We start from the raw sequence: 25,195 nt of genomic DNA, 5'->3' as shown, positions 1-25,195 counted from the left end.
GTTTTCACTACAAACTATGTTATTTTTGTTCCTTATCCAAGGTTGCCCTAACTAGACTATAAGACAATCACTCCGCTGCTTACTACGTAGTTCTCGATGTCAAGTAAATATGTTATTATTTCGAATGTCGCGCGTAAACCGACATAACCTAAAAGTTAGTTGCCAACGAATATAAAAAACACCGAAGCTCGTCGCGAAGAAAGTTTGAAACGATGGTTTTGTGCAACGTCCAATGCCTAGAAAGAATTTCAAATTACTTGGACGTGTCGCCGGTGCAATTAGAAATGCATGAAAATGTAAATAATAGATTTTCACGAAAATTCTATTTAAGACGTGTAGTTGATACGTGTTACTGTTTTGTAAACCGTTTTTTCCCCTCTTTTTTTGTTTAGGTAGTCGTTAGTACGGAACGAGCATCTAACAAAACAATCGAAGGATTTAGTACTATAATTCAGTCATTAATCAAGAATTCAAAATATCCGAACATCCTTGGTGATAATAACGAGGTAGAAGCTTTATCGCGTCAATGGCTCGAATATGCCGTTGTCTGTATTAATTACGCTGACACTCCGGCGAATACGAAGAGGATTTTACAGGTAACATTGATCGACTTCTTTATGTAACTATAATGAAAACGAACAAGAACTGTTCAAAGTCGAAATTCATAAAACACGTTTGTTTGTTACAGGAATTAAATATTGCTCTAAGGGACAGGACATACTTAACTGGTACAAAAAAAACCATTGCTGACATAACGCTGTATTATGTCTTATACTCAGTAATGGTAATAAAAATGAACAGTATATAATAAGTAGCACATAGGAATCCTTAGTAGATTACATGGATCAATTTAATCTCTTTAACCTTCTTTTTTTTTGTTGCAGCGAGAATTAACTCACCAGGAGAAAGCTCAGTATGTGCATGTGTCAAGGTGGTTTGATAACATACAGCAAGAAAAAAAATTAAGGCAGCAACTAGATCTAATTTCCTTTGACTTGTTACATTTATTCTTATGAATTAATATACACACAGTCATGATTTAATAATTGTTACATATTCTCACTTCAATAAGAAATACATAAAACAATTAATACCAGCCTCCAATAAAACCAATAATAAAAAGTGCAAAAACTAAAATCATTGTCGGATGCATATAAATGAAATGATACACAGAATTATTACCAATTCATTCTAGTTACTCGTACTGTTTAAAATTTAATACCTTTCATTCCAATGATAACCAACATTTCCATCTATTTAAAGTAATATTTCAGGCAACAAAATTTCCTCAACTTACTGCAAAATTAAAACTATCCAATAATGAATTTAAATTTTCTCATTACAACCAATGCATATAATTGTAGAAATTTCCTTTCAACATACCACTGTAATTAACATTAAAAACTTATTCATCTTACATTTAAAATATCAATACTTGAAAAAATCCCTTTACCGGAAACAGGAAACTAACTGATCGGTAATCGTTAATCGATTGTGCCTGCACGGTTCGTATGGCTGTTCGCAGGTGGCGTCAAACGATCGTTTCTATACGAAGTGTAAAGAACCAAAGATGTCCGTCACGTATGATTTCAGTCCAAGATCTGTGTAGTCCTTGGACCGACGCGGCTAGGATAGCGATTTTCCTTTCGTTATGAGAGATGTTTGAGTGGATTTCACGGTCATTTGTGCGGGCGTTCGCGACGAAAAATGCGGAATTTTCACTGTCGCCGCATCTGATAACGCGTGCGCATTCAGGATACCCGACTATCGAAGAATTTTAACCGCCGCCTAATAATTTTTGGCCTAATCGCGCCGGAATCCTGTTCGTTTTCACTGTTCAAGTTTCTAACGCTGTCACGTCTCGAACAATAGCACAATAAACGACGTCGAGATGGCTGATGACACGAGTGTACGCGTCGCTGTACGGTAAGCATCGATTATTCTACTACTTTCGAAATGATTTTGATTGAAGACGTTCCGTCGCGAAGCAGACCGTATTATCGCAAACTCGTACGCAGTGACAGCTCCTGGAATTGACAGCATTCGGTCAACGGGAATCCAGATATTCCCGCGGCACGTCGTTTAAATTCAAAGAGACGTGACCATTTGCTTTTGAGCTGTCGTTATAAATTCACCGTTGATAACCGTGATTTACATAGCGTCTCGCATGTTTGCCCGGTATATCTTATCTGGCCCCTTGTTTTTTTCGTGCTGTACCGTTGTTGCGAGTCCGACCGATTAGAATTGCAAAACCGATCTACGCGTGTCACACTTTCACGATTTTAGAAAATTTTACCGTACAGACCGTTTCATATTTTGAAATGGTTCCGGATTTCTCGTAACTCTCTTTTTCACTTTTCAATGAATTAATTGTACGAGCCACGTTTTCCGTTGCCAATGTTATTTCTACTGAAAGACTAAATATTGGTATCGTGTTATTATTATGATCGTGATATCGATATTTTTTTTTTGAATGGTACATTTTTAGCTGGCTTTCGCGAGCGTAGTATTTGATCGGTATCTTTTTTCTACGCAGCAGCTCGTTGCAAACTTAAATCACATAATGTCTCCTTTTAAAGAACGAGGTGCGTAGGTTTCATTACCGGTTGTATAATGTATATACGCATATCCCGATTCTCGATGAATGAATTTTCCATCTCCCACCGCGTCCCCTTCGTTTTTGCGTAATCCGATAATCTACCGTTGTTTGTATTCTTTTACGCTTGCGACGAATGTTTTTATTTATCTTTTGTTACGTGCCATTTCTTTCTTTCGTCGCCTATCAGCGATTCTCACGAGGTTTCCGTGAGCGACACTCGATAACAGCTGATGCAGACAGTGCAAACTGTTATATCTCTTTCTCTCACGTAATAATGATATAATACGTTCTCGTGTAACTGCACCGGTCGATTATGTGTCGTTCGCAATACACCGGGAATAGATGAATGACGACTAAGTCAGATTGAAGCCTAAATGATTTGTGACATTGAATAAATATTTCGAATAATTTTGAAATTTTTTGTTTTGTTTTGAGAACTTTTTAAAAATTATCTTCGATATCGTTGCAGTAAGAAGAATAGACTATTTATATTTTTAAAATAACATTTTAGTTTCATTTGTTTTTAATTATGTATTTGAGGCATTATCTTGTTTAAGCATAAATGTTTATTCTTAACTACAGAATAAGGCCTCAGGTAGCACGTGAAGTGATCGATATGTGTAGAATTTGTACTCAAGTACCTCCAGGAGAACCCCAGGTCTTTCTTGGACCAGACAAGGCCTTCACATATGATTATGTTTTTGATACTGGCATTGGGCAAAGCACAATTTACGAAACATGTGTTGGACACCTAGTAGAAGGTGCTTTAGATGGTTACAATGCAACTGTTCTTGCTTATGGTCAGACTGGTTCTGGCAAAACTTATACTATGGGCACTGGTTTTGATGTGGAAGTGGAGGAAGCTGTTGTTGGTATAATTCCCAGAGCAATCAAACATCTTTTTGATGGAATAGCAGAGAAACAACAGCATGCTAGGGAACGTGCACAGATGCCTCCTGAATTTAAGGTGGGTAATCCTAATGTTGCCACCCTTTTAATGTAATGTTTATGTCGTTACTCGATTGTTTATACCTCTGTATTGTGTTATGACTGATGTACATGTTATAACAGGTTACTGCACAATTTTTGGAGCTGTACAATGAAGATTTGAAAGATTTATTGGAACCAGGTGGGCCAAGAGGTGGTGCTCGCATTCACGAGGATACTTCAGGCAACATTCATTTAGCTGGTGTAGAACCAAGAATTGTGACCAGTCTGGAACAAGCATTAGATTATTTACGTTTGGGAGCATTATCACGCACAACTGGTTCTACTCAAATGAATACTCAATCATCAAGATCACACGCGATATTTACATTATATATAAGGCAGCAAAGATGCATCAAGGTTGAAGACCCAGATGCTGACATTGACACAAGTGGAACAGAACCAGCAAATGAGTTTGAAACTCTAACTGCAAAATTTCATTTTGTAGATTTAGCTGGGTCAGAAAGACTGAAAAGGACTGGTGCAACAGGAGATAGAGCAAAGGAAGGGATATCCATAAATTGTGGATTGGTATGGCTTCTATTGATATTCTAATTTAAAAGATATAGTACTTCAAATTTTAATGATTATTTTTTTTATGTATTGTAGTTGGCCCTAGGCAATGTGATTTCAGCACTGGGTGACAAAACAAAGAAAGCTTTACATGTACCATATAGAGATTCCAAATTGACAAGGCTACTTCAAGATTCACTTGGAGGTAATATGATAATATATTATCAAAATAAACGATGTCATTCAATGTAACATGTTAATGTGTTATTCTAGGGAATAGTCAGACTGTTATGATAGCTTGTGTATCTCCAAGTGACCGGGATTTTATGGAAACACTGAGTACATTGAAATATGCTAATAGAGCGAGAAATATAAAGAACAAAGTTACAATTAATCAAGATAAGAGTTCAAGGACAATAGCTTCTTTGCGAAGAGAGATACAACAGCTTCAGTTAGAATTGATGGAATATAGGCAAGGTGAATATATAGAATCTAGAGTATTTGAATCATTATTCATTCTATGTTGACTGCAATCTTTTATATATATATTTTTTTAGGTAAAAGAGTTGTTGGCGAAGATGGTGTAAATGATGCTTGGCATGAAAATCAAATGTTGAATAGTGAACTGCAAAGTCTACGTACAAGAGTCAAAGCTCTTTCAGAAACAGTCGAGGCACTAACTGCAAAGAATGTTCTTCTGCTGGCAGAGAAGGCTGCTGGTCAGTGGGTATCGGCAACAGGTGGAAATGGTGAAGTAACGAGTTTAGTACAAGGATATGTACAAGAAATAGAAGAACTAAGGGCGCGTCTCTTAGAAGCGGAAGCGATGTATCAACAATTAAAAAAGCGGCAAATGCAGGTACAGTATCGTTCACACATTAGAGTAGTAAACGTTACACGTGAAAAATAATTTTTCAATGTAATATTTATTTTGCATAGGTTAATGCAGCAAATCCTTATGGTGACTCTGGATATATGTTTCAAAGTGATTCTACATCAGTATTAAGTGATGCCAAAAAAGAGTTGCAGAAGGAGATTGAAACGTTAACTGCATTAAAAGAGCAACAAGTGTACAATACTAACACTGCCAATAAAGTAGGAGAGGAAGGGGAAGGCGATGATGTAGAAGTTGTACAAGACTCTGCGAGTGAAGATGACTCAGATGACGACTCTGATAGGAAAGGTATAGCAATTATAATAATGAAATGGTGTTTTCATACTGAGTTCGTAAATAATAGACGTACGATATTTTGTAGAAGAAGACGAAGAGGAGGCAGCTATGGGTCGTGAGTTGGAGGCTCTAACGTCGGATATAGATATGAAGCAGCGGTTAATCCAGGAGTTAGAACTCTCTCAACGTCGCCTGCAAACCATGAAACAGCATTACGAGGACAAACTTGCGCAGTTACAGGCCCGCATTAAAGATACCCAAGAAGAAAGGGATAAGGTGTTGCACTCTCTACAACAACAGCCAACGCCACCGACAGAGAAAGTGAAGAAACTGCGCGACGAGTATGAGAAGAAGCTGTCCGCAATGCAAAAAGAAATGCGATTGTTACAGACCGCCAAAAAGGAGCACGCGAGATTGCTCAAGAGTCAGTCACAGAATGAGAACAGGTTAAGAGGACTAAGGAATGAACTAGCAGAGATGAAGAGAGCAAAAGTGAAGCTTTTAAATAAAATGCGCGAGGAGGCTCAGAGACATAAAGAGAATGAGCTGAGACGCAACAGAGAGATAGCTCAATTACGTAAGGAGAGTAGGAAAAATGCAAATATGATTAGAACACTAGAAGCTGATAAGAGAATGAAAGAAGTGGTGCTCAGGCGTAAACAGGAGGAAGTTACGGCGCTGAGGAAAAGGGACAGAGGACTTAGTCAAAAAGTTGCAGGCAGAGCGCCACCTAAACCGATTAATCCCAAAACGTTAAAACAGAGGTGGCAAACCTTCGAGAGGACTATTGCAAAACAGGCGTTGGCTAAGCAAGCAGCTGCAGAAACAGAGAGAGAAATGGAGAGGCTTCTTCAGGAACGCGAGGAGCTAGGCAGAGAACTCGAGAAGCTTCAGAAGCACAGGAATGATATAACGAGCAGGAGAGGTGACCCGAATGATATTGACGAAGAAATTGATAATGTAAAAAGTAAAATTAGCTATTTGCAGGTAAGTGTTTCTTCCTTCTGATGTCAAATAACGTACATCTGCTGGGCACTTCAACATGTTCTCCGCAGGATAGCATCTCGGAGTGTCAACGCGATATGGTGGAAATGGGCGATGGAGAAACAGAGGGCGAACCCGGCGTCGAAGCTCTCATATCGACGGTTCAAACAGTGGACGAAGCTCAATATTTATTACAAAAAATGCTGGCATTTACCGTGGAGCAGAGTTGCGTAGCTGCTCAGAAGCAACTTGAAGTTCGGGACATGGAATCTCGACTGAATCAGGTCGCGCAAGAAAGCGATGTGCAACATCAGTTACTAGAGCATGTATTGAGAGACAGAGATCTTCTGTCCCTCACGAACAGTCACCACAATCATGCTTTGAATTACAGTCCCCCGAGTTCAAGAAGCTCCTCGCCCGATAAGTATGTCATTTAACGCTGTCTCATTAATCCATTGTGAATCGTATTCCGCTAATAAGTTTATTTTTGTAATTTGAAATATCAGTGAAACTTACAGTCAAGTTATAATGGGAGAGGAAAAACAACGTAACAATAAAGTGAGACGAAGAACCACGCAGCCTCAGGAACTTCTTTACGGAGTCCAAGCAAATCCAGACAATATGAAAACAGAGGAACAAAGTCAGAATCATAATCATCCACTTACGAGGGTACCTAGCGCGCCAGGTAGTTTAAAGTGAGTATACAAGATTATATGCAAATAATATTTTAATGAACCTTATCGCAATATATTTTAAACTAACATGGTCATTTGTCAGAGGATTGGTATTGACGAGAAGTCAACATAGTAACATAACTGGTGGTTCACCGACCTTAAGTCGACGTGATAGCATATCACCAAGGCCGCTCCGACGACCACTACATCCTGGTGGAGGCTCCATGTGAGTGATAATCCTGAAGCACATCTTTGTATTTGTATTTTTTACATATCTCTGCCTTGACGCTCTGTTCTACGCACTAATGACTAAATTTTTTTCTTAAAGAAAGATGTGTATCATTTGAAACAAGTGCATTTACCGGTGCCTTCACCAAAAATATTACAATTGTACCCCTTGAATTATAGGCAAAAGAAGTCAGGCTAATACGATCTAAAATTTCTGTGACAAATACCACAATACAAAGAATATATAACTAAAAACGGAGGGATATGAAAGAAACTAATATATTTCTTCATTAATGATAAAGTTATCTTATGAATTACATAGGGAAAATTTAAATTATTGGGTTCTGTTTAAGTTAACGAAAGATTATCAAATAAGGTTACTAACTCAAATGAATTATTATAATTAAGAATATAATAATTCGTACAAAAGTTGATATGCTCAAAATTTGTTTCAAAGTTTCTCATTCTCGGGAAAATGGCTAATAATGATAACATTATTTCATAATTATTATTTCAGGTGTTTCAATAAGTTTGGCCTAACATAGTACAACCTAATGTGTATTATATTTATATATATTTCTATGCTTTTGCAGTACAAATATGTATAAATGTCGTAAAGCTTCGCAAGAAGGTTAATCAAATTTGTATATATGTAAGCAGATATTTTGTATAATGTCAGATAATAAATAAAAGCACAAGTACTTAACGTGCACTGTCCTATGGTAATACGTATAAAGACCCTTCAGTGGATCGTTGTTTTTCTATTAAAATTATTTCACTACCTTATGTAATAAACCATTGTGTATGTGTCTTGTTTGATTACTGTTTCGAGATTCTAATTATTAATCATTATATAGTATTCGATTTCTGATCGCAATAATATTCAGTACTTTCCTCTATGAGTATCTATAAACCAATAATATAAAAACTACAAACGTTAATACACTCACAATCGAATAACGTTTCTCCTAATTAAACCAATTTACAACTCTACGCCTCCAGTGCACTTGCATGGTCTAAAATTGTATTTCTCAAGCGAACGTAAATTAGCCTGGATTAAAATTAACAAGAACCCGGCTAACTAACACTCTAACATAACAAACCCTCAACTAGGGAACAGGTAGCACACACAGATGTGTCATCGCCACCTGGATCACCGACCACCTACCGGCGGTTCAACAGTAGAGAGGAGAATGTTTTCTCCAGGCTGACTGCAAGTAGACAACCTGCCTCGACAGACCCACAGCCTATGAAAGGAATCATTTCTCAATATCAAGGCAAGGTAAAAGCGATAGGAGTCCAGCAAATTTATTCAATACTTATAATACTTTGGAAACTTTCCAGACATCGCCACGGGCCGTTTTGCAATGTTCCCACGTAGCAGAGGGGCATAGTAAAGCTGTTTTAACTATATGTGCAACTACAGATTTATTATTCAGCGGATCAAAAGGTATAACATCAGAAACAACCAATAGAACTCTTCTAAGATTATCTTCTAACCACGAGCTACTTATACAACATAACATTTTCAGACCGAACTGTAAAAGTATGGGATTTAAGAACTGGAATTGAAAATCTTACTTTGACTGGTCATCCTAATAACGTTGTTGCCGTGAAGTACTCACCAGTACGGAATTTATTATTCAGCGTATCTTCAGCCTACGTAAAAGTTTGGGACTTAAGAATGGGCAACAGCTGTGTAAAAACTTTGTTCTCCTCTGGTCAAGCTCAAAGCGGGCAAATTGCGTTGTCAACTCAAGTACCGATGGGTGAAACGGCTATCAATGATTTAGTACTTAGTCTAGACGAACAAGAGCTATACACCGCAGCCAGCGATAAAGTTAGGATGTGGGATCTTAGGAAATTAACGCACATGGGAAGATTAAGTACACCGCATACGGCTGCGGTGATGTGCCTGGCTGTCGCGGATGACGGTCGTGTAATAGCTGGTAGCAAGGATCATCTAATATCCCTTGTCGAACCTAACATGTCTGGACAGTCGGTATGTTTGGCGCCACCGCACTACGATGGAGTTCAGTGTTTGACTGCGTGCGATTCGACACTTTTCTCTGGTATTTTTGATTTTCAGCTTTGACTTTTATTGGTAAGTTGCAATTTTATTAAAACTACTTCCTCAATTTCAGGCTCGAGAGACATGTGCATCAAACGATGGGATTTGTATAAAATGGAACTAGTCCAGTCACTGAATAATGCACATAAAGATTGGATTTTGGGATTATGTATGATTAACAGTGGAACTATCATGGTCTCAGGTTGCAGGGGAGGAGTTTTGAAAGCGTGGTCTGTACCAAAGGAACAAGGTGGAGAGTGTGCGCCAATAGGGGAAGTACGGGCGCACGGTTCCGCTATCAATGCTGTGATAACTAATCAACAGCATGTTTTCACTGCGAGCAAGTAAGTGTATTTCATTTTATCATATCACTCTCAATCGACTGATCCGAAGCATACTCAGAATTTAGATATTAATTACTTGACTATATATATTTTGATTACTCGACGACAACCGGTGTGCTTGGGTTCAGTATTTGTAATTACTTTGTCGAATAGAATAACATCTTGAATGTTGATTGCAGCTCTGGAGAGGTGAAGCTGTGGCGTATTCCTGATTCCTCATTATCCATGTCTATTTCCACAGTTTCCCTTTAACTTATTTTTTTATATTGCTGTATATTATTCTTTTGCATTTATAGGTTGTTAATGTGGTAATGCGCATGTTTGTCCAAACACATTTTGTAGTTATCGGAAAATGTGTTGAGATATTTGACGTCAAGAAAATTGTTTATTACATAATTGACGACTGCTGATAATAAGAAAGAAAAGTATATCGTTACTTCACTATTTGTTACCTCGCTTTCTGATCTACATAATTTTTGCCTATTCGAAAGACGTTTTCAATGTATTTTTACATATTTGTCTATTCTTAGTAGTTCACTTGCAAAATTGTCACCAGATATAATGACAAAACTATGCAAGTTATTATTTAAACTGTGCTTTGAATGTTATGAAACATGCGTTTATTCAATTTACTACTATGTAACAAAAGTCGAAAATGTAAATTACATATTTATATTAACAATTTACTTTTTCTATTGCCGCTTCTATTCACTGTTAACAACTGATAGAGTAGTATATGTATGTTTTGTTTAAAGAGAATAGCATCAATCTGAAGTTCCACACTCTAACGTCTACTATCCTATTCTAATCACTTCCATTTCTATCGAAATTGTGTGTATGAAATACTGCTTTTTAAAACGTAAATATGCTAATTTGTAAGTCATTAATAGTGTGATTGCAGTTGTGAATGTACTGTATGTAAGCAAATTTTATGTTTAATCGAATGAACTAGTAGGATATAATATCTTTGCAATAATCATAAACTTCTAGATCTATTGAACATGAGTTTAATTTAAATTTTTTATTACTTTGCTTCTATGTTGTTTACACTCCAATTTGGTGCTTTGCATGGTCACCGTGTCAACATGAAGTGACGGAACGGTGAGGCTGTGGAGCTACTATAAGAGAGACGCAAGAACTTTCCAGAGAAGCAACTCGTTGAAAAGTTAATACATTCATTGAAATATTATATTTATTTCGCAACGATATTTTCCTATTTATTTGTTAATTTTTATTAATTTATTACAAAACAGTGGATCAATAACCAGAGTCTAAAAGTGATAATGCACCTAACTTATTGCTTGCTGAGACATTAATCCTGATACTTTTATGTTCCTGAACATAAATTGATTGTGTTCTTGTCCTTTTTTTTAAATGTTTTATAATTTAAGTCTCGCGCGTTTACTGCCTTCTTGGATATAGACATCGGATAAGAATAGAATTTATAAGTGATGGATTTTAAATGACAAACCAAGTATCTTTTTTTATGTTAGATAGAAATATATTATAAATCCAAAGATGTAACAATATAAAATAAAAGTTTAGCAAAAATTATGTGCATTATCGTAAATTGCCTAAGCGTAGGATATAAACGAATTTATTTAATAAGAATAACTTTGGTATTACCTAGCATTTATTTTATTATGAACATGAAGGTGGTAATAATTATATTTACTCTTAGTACAAACAATAATTGTTGATTAATACTGTACAGTCTGAGGTCTCTGTAGGTCCCAAATGCTTGATATTGTCAGGGTTGGCTGTTATTTAGTTTTCTTCTGAAAAATTTAAAAACAGTATTATGTCTAATTATGTTTATAATTATAAAAGAATAAATGGGCTAGTAACAATATTAATTATAGTATTGTATACCTCTTCTTCTTTTTGTATGCTGTCAATGATTCTTGTCCACTATCATCTGCACTTTCGTCTTCCGATTGACTACTACTACTGGTAGTAGTAGTAACACTGCTTGATGAGCCGCTGGAAGAATCGCTGGCAACGCCCGTGTCTTCCTTCACGTCTATAGTCTCCGTTAGGGCTGCCAATTCTGGTTCTTTACTCCTGAGTAGTTTCAACCACGTGCGTGATAATTTTGGTCTCCCCCGTACCTACAGTGGAAATTTCATTTTTCGAAATTATAATGAACATTTTATTCCACTTGTATTACGTATCTTGTACTTACCGTTTTATGCCAAACTACTGGAAAATTGGTACGAGAACAAAAGTTTTGTGTAACTGCTATAGTTCTATCAAGATTTAAAACAACATGCCACCAGCCACCAGGAACAAAAACTGTTTCACCAGGATTCTGTAAAATCTCAATTGGCAAACAATCCTGTGGCCAGGTAGGTAACTTTGTGCGAGGATAAATAATAGAAAACCATGTAATAGCTTCATCCCTTTGTTTACCACCCTCAGCTCCAGACACCTTCAAAAGTTCTCTAGGAGTATGCGTAGGAAAGAGGCACCAACGTTTATGTCCTGAAACCAGTGCATTCCATGCACTGGTCCCTAATGGATCAATATGAATACCAGTACCTATAATTACATTCATTAATAAGTTAATATGATTATACGATTCGTTATACTTCCAAAAAGACAACTACTGTCATTTTACGGATGTAATACTCACCAGACCTTGCAGGTCCCATAACAAACCAACGATATGGCGGTCTTTGATGCTCACCAACATATTGGAAAAGGTCATCGCGAAAGTATCTAGGAATAACATAATCTTCTAACAATTTTTTTCGCCTAGGATGTTCTCCAAACGAACTATCAAAGATATACAAAGGTGAATCATCTTCATTGTTAAGCAAATAACGTACATAGTACTTCATTTTCATTTTAACACTAAATCCATCATTGTCTTCTCCACATTTAAACTTTTGATTCCTGTACTTCTTTACTAATCTCTGCAGTTTAATAGAAAATTATTGTCAATATATGTTTACAATAAACCTCATACTTTAATAACATGATTTGAGCATTACTACTTATGAACCTCTATAGTCCATTTGTATTGGGCTTTCCAGCTATCTTGAACACCTCGTATTATCACAGGCTTGTAGGGTTTCTCATATTTCTCTATAAACTCCTCGTCGGATACTTTGGATTCTTCGATACGATCTACATTATCATTAACATTCCAAAAAGGCTCGAATCTTTTACTGTAGCCATGTTGAGTCCAACCTGCTTTATCCCCGAGTTCTATAAGAAAGGAATCACTTTCAAAATAAATGATGCAATCTTACAGAGTCCAGATATATAGACACTTTAAAAACATAAATATAAAAGCTCTATAGCATAAAACACTGAAGATTTCACGAACATCCAAATATTCTGCTTATTATTGACAGTATACGATTAAAAAAAAAATAATAAAAAAACATTTGATCGTTATATATATAAGATTGAACGGTGAATTATTTACTTGTAAGCACGTCATGTTACAGTGTTACATATATTATCGTAATACTTTCAGTAAATTTGGAGTTACATCATCCAAGGTCGGCAAAGACAGTTCGGTCTTGTGTCGCATTTTCCAAATTCAGTTTATAACGACGAGCGTCACGAGAAGACAAACGGTGTCACAATTACTTCTAGTCATACTATCAATATAAAATAAATCGTGAAGAACAGTTGTTTGTTACAATTAATTTTACGCGCATATCACGTCAACGTACAGGTTAGAGAGTTAGGTTATGGCGCGTTTACCTGGCCTTGCCTTTCGTTTAACATCTCTAATTCGTTTTTTTGCACGGTGATCTAATTTCATTTCGTCGGTCATGGCTACACGTTCGTTATATTATCTAGTAGTTACAATATATTTACAATTTACAAATGAGAAATATGTGGAACACGTCATTCAACGGTAACTGTACTCTTTAGTTCGCATAAATTCCGTGTGGTGTATCAAAACATTGGTTGACGATTTCATGTGTATGGACAACATCCAGCAGACCTTTTTTCTGTTATTATTTTACAAATATATAAATTCTTTTGTTCCCGTTTCGTATAACGATATCTCGTTGGCCGTACATTCCACGTTCCGTACACTTTTCCAACACGATCGCAATTCGTTACGGAAAGTTCTATATGTTATCTACAGAGGCGCTGATTCTTGTATGCGACTGCCTACGTGACAAATACCATGTCCTACCAATAGGTCATCCTGTAGAGACATAATTGCGCTTCTAGAAATATCGATATCGCCATCGTTCACTCCCTACAAAATATAACAATTACACCTATCCGTCGACGCGCGTTCGAGACAATAACGTGCAAATATACAGCTACTCATAAACAGTTCATAAACGCGACATTCCAAATTTTCTCCGCGAATAAACCTTTTCTAACCCTTGTATCGTTGTTTCTTTATCGCGCCACAGGTGTACTCATAAATAATACTAAAGTATCATTCGTAATATCTTTATTATCCGACACGAATTCTCGCAAGCCAACTGGCATTCGCGGGAAATTAACAAGACAAACGTTTAAACGACTTAAATTCGCTGACCGAATTTCCAAACGGGAGCATAGAAACAGGTGAATCAGCAGATAACGGTATAACCGCATTCTCCATCGGGAAAAAATTGAAAATTGCGATGAAACTAATTTTCAACGATCGACCGTCGCTCTGTTACGCCTGAAACAATTACAGAACGAACGTATCACATCGTCAATAAATATTCTCGTCGAATTTCCGTTTGACAGATTATGGATCCCAATATAGATCCGACGGTAGCATTCCGTGTAAACAGTTCTACTGGTAACCTTACGTCGACGGTGCGCGGCGTGCGACATATTAATAGTAAAACGTCCATGCAAAAAATGGCTTTCGGGCAGAGGTGTGCTCGATGAATGGAGGCTTTACTATACGTAGAATATATAAAGTTGCATTAACGTAACAAGAAAGTTGTATCCGCGGTCGAAAGTTCAACGGTTTCCGAGACGCATGCGCAGTGAGAGGGTTGGCGTGGATCACCCGGATGTGCTGCCGCACGAGTACGACACGGTAGAAGGAAGAGGCATGACGCCATGTTTTGATGTCGTCATCCCCCCCCAAACCGCTGTTTCTCGGAGCTAGCACAATAGTCTGTCAGTGTTTTTCTGTTGTGTGCGCCTCGTGTTCCGTGTTCCTGGTGGCCGTTTCGGCGTGCCCCCTTGCTCAGCCCCATCGTCGAGTCGAAGTTTGATGCTTGGCTTCGTGGCCGCGACGCTCTCATCCTCGTGGGCCGATGGTCGCTGAAGGTGGCCCCCTTCGTGTCTTTTTCATGTCCGGGGAAGTGACCGCGGAGCGGGGGGGTCCTCCGCGAGCGTCGTCTACGTGGTGGTAGTGTCCTAGTGTGGGGAGGACGAGCGACGACGATCCCTCCGGTAAACGATTCTCGTCCTAACCAGTGTTACGTCACACGACCCTGAGAGCTGGGCTTACGGAGAAAACGGTCTGCCAGAGAAGTGGACGTCGACGACGACGGGGACGAGGACGACGGCCCTGCTAAAATGGAGCTGCGCCTGCACTCGCCAGCCGGAGCAGAACCGATCGTCTATCAATGGCCCCTCACCTCCGGATCTGGTTCCGTGAGTGCAATCATTTATGGGATTTCATTTTTATTTCGTTCCATTTGTTTCGTTAATCGCGCCTACGTAACGTTAACATAGCCGCCACCGAGAACGCCTACCGACTATGCGACTCTGCCGTTTTAGGTCCCATTCTCACACAGCTGATCGTGTACATCGGTCGCGCGACGCGAATTGTTCCCCCGTTACCTTGTCACGTTGTCATGTTTATTTTAATTAAAAACGTTGACGTATTTTTTTTCAACGACCCTGCCTCTTTTCCACTTGGTAATTGCATGCACGTACGAATTAATTGCACGTTACCCGTCTTGTGCAACGACGTTTGTACTTGCGCGTGTGAGAGACAGAGAGGAGACGAACGGACGGAGGTCAGAGCAGGATAAAAAGTGCTTTGCAACGAAAAAAATCATGAACAGGTTATTTTTATGCTTGATTGAGCGGGACTTCATTGTGGACAATGTTTTGTTATATTTTTGTGGAGGAATCGTTACTAGATTCTTACATGGTAACATGGTTTATTTATATACGTGATCTGTATCTTGGGAGGATTAATTTTTATTAAAAATTTTTGCCTGGCTTCACGAGATTAGATGCATAGACACTAAGTGAATTTGTATTGTGGCAATAAATTGAGGTACTGTGATTTATGGCTGTAAGAAATGTCAAGAGAGAAAAGGTACATTTTATGGCACCTTGTAAATTCTCATTATATTGCTTGTCCTTTATATATATATATATATATATATCTTTTCCCAGAGATGCTTCTACAGATTTTATTCGAGGAATAAGTTTTTATAGTTTATGTAAAAATATTGTACAGCAATAAAGTAACTTGTGTTGAAGAAAACTTTTTTCTCCTGCTGAAACATATTTTCTTCCCATTAAAATCATGTACTCGGGGAAATGCTTTATATATTTTAATAGAAAATTGTGCTTGTAATTATTACCTATTAATTAATTGTAGGATCGACACGATGGTGCACTCGATGTTGTTGAAACAATGCGATGGGTTTGTGAGGATTTGCCGGACTTGAAATTACCGCTAGAGAATAACATTTTGTGCGATTATGACACCAGGGATTACGAGAGTATGAAAAATTTATGCGACAGATTCAATAGAGCAATTGATAGTTTAGTTCAGTTGGTAAGTAAAATGTTCAGTGACGATTTGATGTGACAAAGATACATTTGTTTATTTAAAAAACCTGAAACTAATTTGATACAGGAAAAGGGCACTAGTTTACCATCGCAAAGGCTAAATAAACGACCTAGTCGAGGTTTATTACGGCATATACTTCAACAAACATATAATCAGGCTGTAGTAGAACCAGATAAATTAAATCAGTATGAACCTTTCTCGCCAGAAGTATACGGAGAAACAAGTTACGAACTTGTATGTCAAATGATAGATCAGATTGAAATAACAGAAGACGATGTGTTTGTCGATTTGGGATCTGGAGTTGGCCAAGTAGTTCTCCAAATGGCAGCAGCAACTTTATGTAAAATTTGTGTTGGTGTAGAAAGAGCCGATGTACCATCGAGATATGCACAAGTATGTAATTACTTTAACGTGTACATTGTATACTACTATTCACATGTTTAGAATCCTGTATCTCTACAAGTCTCTTATTTCTGTCAAATATTAGAGTATGGAAGTAAACTTTCGTAAATGGTTGAATTGGTACGGAAAAAGATGCGGCGAATATCGTTTGGTAAAAGGCGATTTTTTAGCTGACGAACATCGTGAAAGCATCACCGGATCTACAATAGTGTTTGTCAATAATTTTGCGTTCGGCCCGACGGTGGATCACCAGCTGAAAGAACGATTTGCTGACCTACGGGATGGTGCGCGTATAGTATCATCGAAATCATTTTGCCCCCTTAACTTTCGCATAACGGATAGAAATCTTAGTGGTAATATATTTTGTTCTAGATTCTCATAGAAAACGTGTGCGCATAAGAATATTTTCATGAATGTACTTTGAATCCCTGTGTTTACAGATATTGGTACGATAATGCATGTCTCGGAAATGTCACCGCTGAAAGGTTCTGTCTCTTGGACTGGTAAACCAGTGTCTTATTATTTACACGTGATCGATCGTACCAAGCTAGAGCGTTATTTCCACCGTTTAAAGAATAATAAACAAGGTGGCGACGAAAATTCTGATTCTGTGATAAACAACACTGCCAGCAGTAATAATAAGGTTACGAGTAGGGGCGAGAGGGGTGACAGAGCTAAACGGGATCTGTCACGGCAGTTAGAGAGCCCTAATCATTCGGAACAGCAAGGGACGAATAGCGATTCAGACGCTGATGAGGGTAACATTAAAAGTCGTCGGCAACCAAATAAAATTCGTAGAAAATTGAATAGGAAAACAAATGGGATTACGAGACCCCCTGCCAGAGGCAGACAGAGGGGGCGAGGCGTGAAGAAGTCTAAGCCGAAGAAAGCGATTAATATCTCTGGCCTGGACTTGTTGCACAGTCAAACGCTCCTTAGTACATCTCCGCAAGCTTTGGGGAAAAAGCCGCCGCCCGCGCCTGGTTGCGTGGATCAACAGCTATCCTCATTGTCGCTCTCTTTGCAGTCACATTCCACCTCTGTACACGAAGAACTTAGTATACCACCTGCTCCGTCCGCCACACCATATGCTTTACAAATACTTCTGGATTTGTACAGGTATGTCTATTGATAATCACATGGGCCAGTTGTTTCGCTTTCAATCACCTTGATACATGTTGTCAATGCACCTTCGCGTTTACAGGGACCAATTCATGCTCTTGTTAGAATCAATGAGAACTCCTCAGTACAGAGTATCGGTCAACACGGACATTGCAAAAGAGAGGGAGAGAAATTCGAAGTTGCAATCACGAGCGGCACAACTAGAGAAACAAATAAAAGTATTAATCGACGATAGCGTAGCTTTATTGAAAGCAAGAATGACTGAGTTAGGTATAAATGCTACGTCACCTGGAGACTTGCTTGCCAAAGCCAAGGAGATAGTTCTTAGGCACAAGCAGTTGCAAGCGAAGGCAAGCAAGTTGCAAGCGCAAGTCGCGTCTATGGAGAGTGAACAATCAAGATTGACGGCGCTCAGACACCAAGAGTTGCAAGAGAAATACAGCAGCCTGACTAACGCTAATGGTATAGCAAATCCGCCGCAACCACTGACACAGGATTACATACTGAAAGAGATTTCAGCCACTTTGTCTCAGCGTAAAAGATTGCACTGTCAGGTTAGTAGTGTTCGGGTTAATAAGATTAAATGATAAATGTTGATGGAAATTTGAACGTGATAAATGTGTGCAGGTGTCCAAATTGGAGCACGAATTAAATGTATTAGAAAGAGCTAGCAACGAGAAGCAAGCTGCTGCGATAGTTCAACAACAGAGGGAAGCAGCGGGTACCAAGCATTCGCAGAATCAACACCATCATCAGCAACAGAACGGGAAGAGCGGATCGACTAGGAAAAGTAGAGAAGGACGATCCAGGTCGCAGGAATGGCCGGATGTTCCGGACATCGGGAAGATACAGGAAAACAATCCAGAAATACTGGCGCAGAAAATCTTGGAAACGGGTAGACAAATAGAAGCTGGACGAATGTTGAATAGACAAAATACTAGTACAAGTAACAATTCTAGAACCAGACTGCCACAAGCGTCCCTTAGCTTTTCTACAACTTCGTCGTCGTCTATCTCGTCCTCGCTACCGCAAACGAGCAACAAAGAAACAGCAAACAGGACTCAGGAGCCACCTAGGGTTGCAAACTTCGAAGATAGACTAAAGAGCATAATCACAAGTGTCTTGAACGAAGATCAACAAAATAGAAATAAGCAACAACAAATGCAACAATTGCAGAACCAGACTGAGCCCGACAGAAAACGCATCGCGTTGCCGCAGAACGTTTCCACTCCGGATTATACACAGGTAATTCCTATTGTTGTAAATAACAACCGCATACGGCGGAGAGTGTGCTCTTTCTAATCATTGTCTGTGTTGTTCATCGGCGAATCACATTCCCGGCGATTAAGAATAAAAATATCATTGTAGGTTTCACCTGCAAAATTAGCACTTCGCCGTCATCTCTCCCAAGAACGCCTTTCATCTCACTTAACACCATCTGATAGGCCAACAATCGACTCCAGGCAATCGAGTCATGACAATCGTATTGTAGCAGGAGGAAATGGATTGCTGGGCACTAGGACGATCGGTGATCTGGTCAGCGGAGAAATAGAGAGGACTTTAGAGATATCCAATCAATCGATAATAAACGCCGCCGTTGACATGAGTGCGATGATTAGACCGGAAACAGTATATTCCCCTATCAGCAGACCTGCTAGCGCAGAGGGCGATGCTGGCTTATCGACCCTGGCGCATGTAGCAAGTTATGCTCCGACTTCTTCCGCAGTTTCAACTTGCACTCCCACTGTCACTTCAAGATCATCTGTATTGTTCACTCCCGTGACACAGGCGCAGAGGTATATAATAATATTTTCACAAGAGAACATTATCCTTAGACTATTGGGAAAGTCAACAATAACTTATATTTTTTCTTGCGCAGATACACGCCGATTCAATTACCCCGTGCAGACATCAAACCATACCATGAGTCGTACTTCACTGACAATCCTTCTCAGTCCCTCGCACAAACTCATCCACCGTCATCTTTGCATTCATCTCAAGCTGGCTCGAACGGCGAAGTTCTACCGGTGGAAGGACTGGCAGCGTCTCTACACGCTCGTATATTGAACAATCACAACACTAAAAACGAGTCGATGCTTTCTACAAATCGAAGGTATCGCGATTTCTTTGAAATAATTTTCTTTTTATTTTTTACTGAATCATATTCGTTGGTACTATTGTTTCAAGAACACAGCCTGTAACGTACGTTTGTTTCCTTTGTCGTAGATTTCAACCGTATCCCAGATATGCAACCAGTAGTAACAGTAACGGTAGCACGACCACGAACGGCATTGTAACGGCGATTTGTCAATCACAGCCTTCAATGCCGGTGAAAACAGAGGCGGTCGTATCGTCGATAAGCACAAGTGGAGCACCGTTAAGTCCTCTGGTGGAACCGCACTCGAATACATCCACGCCATTAGTCGATGAGCCTCAAATGACCACGCAGAGGCAACGAAATGGTATCGGCGACGACGGTAAGCAGAAGAACATTCTATTATCTCACATCGTTACTCCTTATTACGCGTTCTCCACGAATATCGAGTTAGGAAACGCTTTGGAATGTACACACCCAAGTTTTAAAATATGCTTTCTGTATTGGCTGGCAGAAGAAACGTCAAAGTACTTTGAACTTTGAGAAGCACATAAATAGAGCATTCACGCTCTTGATATTGTATTTATAAGTAAAGTATAAACTTGTTTGAACAGTGTCCAGTTCAGTAAAGTAAATTATGAAGCTGGCAACAGACTAGGAATGTTCCTCAAATTTACGAGTTGAATTCTACTCTTTAGATTTGACTTCTACCTCCAGTAGTTTGAGCCTACTATACCACCTAAACTATGATTTATTTATTCTCCCGATGAATACTATTTATTTATTTATTTATTTATTTATTTATTTTTTATACCTTTGCTATACAAACCTTTTACTAAACACTCTGCTTTATCTTTTTGTTCAAACACACTGTTAGTTTCTGCTATGCATCTCCAGTTATTATTTTTTTTTATTTTATTTTTTCGCACTAATCGGTTTAAAATTTTCCTATGGTTTACCTTATCTTACGGAGCTGGTACCCGATCTTTATTTATATTTATTTTTGTTGTTGTTTGCTGTATTTGTTAGATGCACTGTAGCTGTTTGTTGGTTAGCTCTGTCTGTCACATACTCAATCTCACTCACAGCCCTTGAAGCTTGTTTTATTAGAGATTGAGACACAAGTCAGAGGGAGAAATGAAAATGTACGGCTGCCTGTGGGTTGGTTCGTGGTTGCTGGTGAGTTGTCCCACAGGGGTTGTTCAAAATTTTTTTTCCATTTTTTTTTTTCTCTTTTAAATTATCGTTATTACAGCCATTAAGAGAAATAAGATTTTATCGGCAAATATCTAATATGAAAAAGAATACAAGGATAGCGAGTAAACTAGCGAAAAAAAATATATTTCCATGAAAATAAGCCAAACTCGGAAAAACAGTGTCTTCGAAGAAAGTTGTTTAACATCTACAGCATACTCATACATATGAGAGACTCGGAAAAAGAGCGAAGCATGCCGGATTTCTTAGAGAACATAGTATCTTAGTTAAGGGGTTTTTGTAATTTTAGTGCATGCTTTTTTTTGCATGATACATACATACCTTCCTTGTACACATGTACATACATTTATCAACGACAATTACGACTCGTGCCTAGATAGAGTCAGGATGAAACTGTTTTATGACCACCATGTCTTTCCACTTTCTGTACACCTTTTTCCTCTATCAGTACGTGCGACACACACATATCTATACAGAAATACCATTCTCTTATCTGTCGGACAATATTCTCTTTACAGATTACTCCTTAAACGCAATTGAATAAATACATAGCAAATCGATGCGCAACAGACTGCTGCCTCGAGGCAACACGTACTGCGATTGGAAAACGTTGTTGGCTTATTTTTATGAGAATCCGTTTGACTCTGTCCAGTGTGTTCAAGCGATAAAGTGTTTGAGCAAATTTTCTTTTACAGATGGTGAAGCGGATTGGCAGGATCGAATCAGTTCCGGGTTCGACAGGTTGGTCGCGTTCGCCTCCACCGAGCTGGACAAGCGAAGAAGATCCACCGAGGGAGTGAACACGAGTCCCGACAGCGGTTTAGGGTCCGACAGTACGGTGACAGGACCGCCGCCTGTGATCCCGTCGCCCGACGAAGCGCTGGGACCTCCTCGCACACCTTCACCGACCAGCCCTCGCCCACCGAATCCCTCCAACACTAACAACAACAACAACAACAACAACAACAGCACGTCCTCGGTGCCCCTGAAGTACCAACGGCAACCCGACCCCGAACGGCATCATTTTAAGAAAAAGTTTTTTCATAGAGATTGGAATAACTCTGGCAGCACCAGTAAGTTTCGTCCTAAAGGCAAGGATTGGGATTGGAATCATTCAGGACAGTGGCCTTCGAATGACGAACAATCTTAATCCGACTTTTTCTACTTGTAATCTGATTGAGTACGAAGCAGCTTTTAACTGAGGATTTCTCTTACGGTTGTTTGTTAGGTTTGCAGAATTGAGAATGCCGTCTGCGTTTCTTGGTCGCGGATGATGTGTCCGTTTCTTTTGATGATAAGAATGTTATTACCCTTCTCTGCTCCCCTGTAGTACGGTTAAAGTAATCTTTATTAATTATTATTTTTTATCATTATCATTTACGGTTATTACGATTATCATGATTATCAACGCGTACGATGTTGCAGTACATTGGATGTGTTTCACTCCGATACGCGTCGCGAATGTATTCTTTGTTTTATGCCATGGAGAATGGCATGCTTAGTTGGAGCTCGAACGGAGAGCTCGATAATTAGTTTCATTCTTTTCGTTTCTCTTTTCCTTATGTTTCGTGAGAAGTATGTATATTATATATTTATTTTGCGAGGGAAAATTACGAGGCTAAATGTACTGCGAAATTAAAGTTTCTTTTTTTTTTCTTTTTTCTATTTCGGATGGTATAGAAGCTATTTAATATTTAGCTGTGTACACACGCGTATATCGAAAACGTGAAGGCGAGGAGAACGCAAAGTCACACTGTTATACATTACTCACTGATAAGCATTTTAACACTTAATATAATTAGCCGCCAGCAACTTTTCCGGGGCGATAAAACGATAAAAACAATTCTAGGGGATAAAATATTAACTATTTGATATATGACATACGGTGAGAGTGTGTTTGCCTTCATAAATATATGCTATTATACCATAGAGATTATATTCCCAGAAGGAGAATCGTATGGTTGGTGATGCGCGTCTGTAATTATGGTGCATGACTGTCACACGAGCGGAGAGAGAGAGAGAGAGAACGGCGGTAGGAAGAAAACGGAGAGCGAGAAAGGAAATGTGCTGTGTAAGGAATGAATGTGCCATGCATTATGGATGCTGCAGCTAACGATAGCTGGTAAACAAAAAGAAGAAGAAAAAAAGTACGTGGACAGAAGCTACCAAAACCTATGTGTGTTCGTAGCAAATATTCGCTGCAAGTTTTATACACGCGGCTCTCGCAAGGGAATCGTTTCAGGTGTACTATTAGATTTTAATCGAGCTCGATCGCCGCATTGATCACGCGTCATGGATGCAGAACGTGTACAATCGTAGGGAGTAACGGTTTATAATTGTCGCACGATATTCAACCTGCGAACGATCGCGAGCAAGCTGTTCGAGAAAAAGAAGAAGCTTGGATATGTTTCGTTGAACGGTTAATTTATTGAATATTTTATTTATAGTACGAACTACTTGAAAATATTTTAATGGTATTTCAATTGTTCTCGAATATACCATGTGTAATATAAGTATCGTGTAGCAGAAGTAACGTGGAAATTGTACAAATGTTCAGAATACCTTTAAAATACCTTTCCGTGGTTTCTAGCTAATTTCTAGCGAATCGTCCCGGGCAGGAAAATATAAATATCGGAAAATTATAAATCGGTTACACTTGTATCTATATGGTGTGGCGTCGACGCCAGTTTGTAGACGTTTCGACGAACGTGTGCACGGAGTTTCGTTAAAATTTGACAGTGCCATCTGAAACGATCGCTCCCTAATCGGTAATCTTCCATCGTTTCTGGAAGGTTCTCTATCGAAGTGTTCACCGCCGCCAACTGTTCTGGCGGCGGACAGCGGAAAAATGATGAAAAAGAATAGTCATTTCGCCGGGAGTCGATTCGTTTCTTGATTTTCGGCACGAATTCACCGATTCGTAGGATTGTGCGGAATGCATCCAAAGAATGATCTCTGCGAGTTGTCGTCGGAGGTGACGGATAGTTTCGGCCGGCGGCTCTCCGCGTCGGAGAGAGGGAGGGACGGGCAGCGTCGCCGGTGGACTCGAGGATGAGAGTTTGTAAATAGATGCGACGCAACATCGAATAACGCGCGTCTATGTATAAAAGATTTTTTTAGTCGCTGTGTCGTATATATAGCAGTATCGGAACCGTTGTGTAAAGAGCAAGAAAACAGACGAAAACAAATCGGAGAAGAGCGATCGTGATTCGATGAACCTTGTAAAAACAAAAAAAAGGAACAAATAACTTGACCGGCTAGCCGTATATAATTGTAATTAGTTATCGAATTATTTAATAATCCCCCCACCAAACGTTTCCCCCGAAGCCCCCCCCCCCCCCGTATACATTTAAAAACATAACGATTAAATAACGATGTAGGCACCTGCCAAGTTTAGCGTGTTATATACACTGCCGAATCTTCTATTAATTTTATTATTGATCATGATTATTTATTGTTTTTATTAAAATATTTTAATACTAAGGTTTTTGTAACAAGCAGACATTTTTCTTCTCTTTCATTCCTACCTTACCCGGCGACGGGACGAAAATGTTCTGTGTGATCGCGTCGCACTTGTTACACTTTAGAACCGAATGGAACACAGCATAGGATGGTGGACACATTTTTAAGCGTGTATCATTGATTGACAGTGAAGTTTATTACAATCGTGTTCGGCCCATTGTGTTAGACTCGTTTATACGACACTGAGGAGAATCTGTTGTAACTAGGTCTAGCTGATTTCTGGTATGCCCCGGCGTTCATTGGAAGAATGAATGACGTTTGTGCTAGAGAAGCTGTGACAATATACGTACATGCTGCATACGCTACGTATAGAAAGCAATAGTACAAAGTTCTACCTGACGACAGATTATATTTCGTACAGCATCTGTTTTGTACATCGAGCGACAAATACAGTCAAATATACTAATTTTCCATAAAGTTCACTACATTCTTGGCCGATTAAAAATGTCATCTACCCTATACTGATGTTACACCGCAATATATATATTGAACATGTTCTGCGATTAGTATCTACAATATCTTT

At 38.9% G+C, this 25,195-nt stretch overlaps 4 protein-coding genes across 15 annotated transcripts; 3 read left to right on the top strand and 1 right to left on the bottom strand.

The window, feature by feature from the left end:
• The first annotated feature begins 86 nt into the window (after nucleotides 1-86).
• Nucleotides 87-1,395, top strand: AIMP3 (aaRS-interacting multifunctional protein 3). Of its 2 annotated transcripts, XR_012999101.1 has the most exons (5): nucleotides 87-296; nucleotides 393-596; nucleotides 689-784; nucleotides 885-1,085; nucleotides 1,133-1,395. XR_012999101.1 is itself a non-coding variant. In XM_031969820.2 (4 exons), exons 1-4 carry the CDS (start codon nucleotides 213-215, stop codon nucleotides 1,014-1,016), a joined length of 516 nt encoding a protein of 171 aa, XP_031825680.1. In that variant the 5' UTR covers nucleotides 87-212; the 3' UTR covers nucleotides 1,017-1,181. The 2 variants fall into 2 exon arrangements, 1 of the variants encoding a protein (XP_031825680.1); XM_031969820.2 differs by having other exon boundaries at nucleotides 885-1,181.
• Nucleotides 1,396-1,548: 153 nt separating this feature from the next.
• Nucleotides 1,549-11,427, top strand: Klp31E (kinesin-like protein 31E). Of its 6 annotated transcripts, none has more exons than XM_031969812.2 (16): nucleotides 1,549-1,926; nucleotides 3,182-3,566; nucleotides 3,671-4,117; nucleotides 4,196-4,304; nucleotides 4,373-4,576; nucleotides 4,657-4,958; nucleotides 5,039-5,282; nucleotides 5,356-6,257; nucleotides 6,326-6,678; nucleotides 6,773-6,949; nucleotides 7,032-7,154; nucleotides 8,270-8,438; nucleotides 8,501-8,606; nucleotides 8,689-9,228; nucleotides 9,301-9,571; nucleotides 10,663-11,427. In XM_031969812.2, exons 1-16 carry the CDS (start codon nucleotides 1,892-1,894, stop codon nucleotides 10,739-10,741), a joined length of 4,446 nt encoding a protein of 1,481 aa, XP_031825672.1. In that variant the 5' UTR covers nucleotides 1,549-1,891; the 3' UTR covers nucleotides 10,742-11,427. The 6 variants fall into 6 exon arrangements, with proteins under 6 accessions (XP_031825672.1, XP_031825670.1, XP_031825671.1 ...); XM_031969810.2 differs by having other exon boundaries at nucleotides 6,761-6,949; XM_031969811.2 differs by having other exon boundaries at nucleotides 6,761-6,949; nucleotides 9,751-11,427.
• On the bottom strand, nucleotides 11,194-13,695 carry PSR (bifunctional arginine demethylase and lysyl-hydroxylase PSR). The gene is made up of 6 exons (XM_031969819.2): nucleotides 13,292-13,695; nucleotides 12,579-12,784; nucleotides 12,207-12,489; nucleotides 11,757-12,112; nucleotides 11,444-11,682; nucleotides 11,194-11,349 (listed from the first exon to the last, which is right to left on the bottom strand). Exons 1-6 carry the CDS (start codon nucleotides 13,362-13,364, stop codon nucleotides 11,322-11,324), a joined length of 1,185 nt encoding a protein of 394 aa, XP_031825679.1. The 5' UTR covers nucleotides 13,365-13,695; the 3' UTR covers nucleotides 11,194-11,321.
• Nucleotides 13,696-13,975: 280 nt separating this feature from the next.
• gpp (DOT1 like histone lysine methyltransferase grappa) lies at nucleotides 13,976-23,724 on the top strand. Of its 6 annotated transcripts, none has more exons than XR_004234363.2 (12): nucleotides 13,976-15,157; nucleotides 16,122-16,301; nucleotides 16,383-16,709; nucleotides 16,804-17,071; nucleotides 17,159-17,837; nucleotides 17,923-18,394; nucleotides 18,468-19,085; nucleotides 19,209-19,636; nucleotides 19,720-19,953; nucleotides 20,067-20,317; nucleotides 20,965-21,114; nucleotides 21,846-21,992. XR_004234363.2 is itself a non-coding variant. In XM_031969817.2 (12 exons), the coding sequence occupies exons 1-12, from the start codon at nucleotides 15,080-15,082 to the stop codon at nucleotides 22,390-22,392; spliced, it is 3,927 nt and encodes a 1,308-aa protein (XP_031825677.1). In that variant the 5' UTR covers nucleotides 13,976-15,079; the 3' UTR covers nucleotides 22,393-23,724. The 6 variants fall into 6 exon arrangements, 5 of the variants coding, with proteins under 5 accessions (XP_031825677.1, XP_031825675.1, XP_031825678.1 ...); XM_031969817.2 differs by lacking the exon at nucleotides 20,965-21,114 and adding an exon at nucleotides 22,379-23,724 and having other exon boundaries at nucleotides 21,846-22,223; XM_031969815.2 differs by lacking the exon at nucleotides 20,965-21,114 and having other exon boundaries at nucleotides 21,846-23,724.
• The last annotated feature ends 1,471 nt before the right edge of the window (nucleotides 23,725-25,195 follow it).

Source organism: Nomia melanderi, chromosome 8, assembly GCF_051020985.1.
Source record: "Nomia melanderi isolate GNS246 chromosome 8, iyNomMela1, whole genome shotgun sequence".
NCBI lineage: Eukaryota > Metazoa > Arthropoda > Insecta > Hymenoptera > Halictidae > Nomia > Nomia melanderi.
This window is presented reverse-complemented; position numbering and strand designations above follow the sequence as displayed.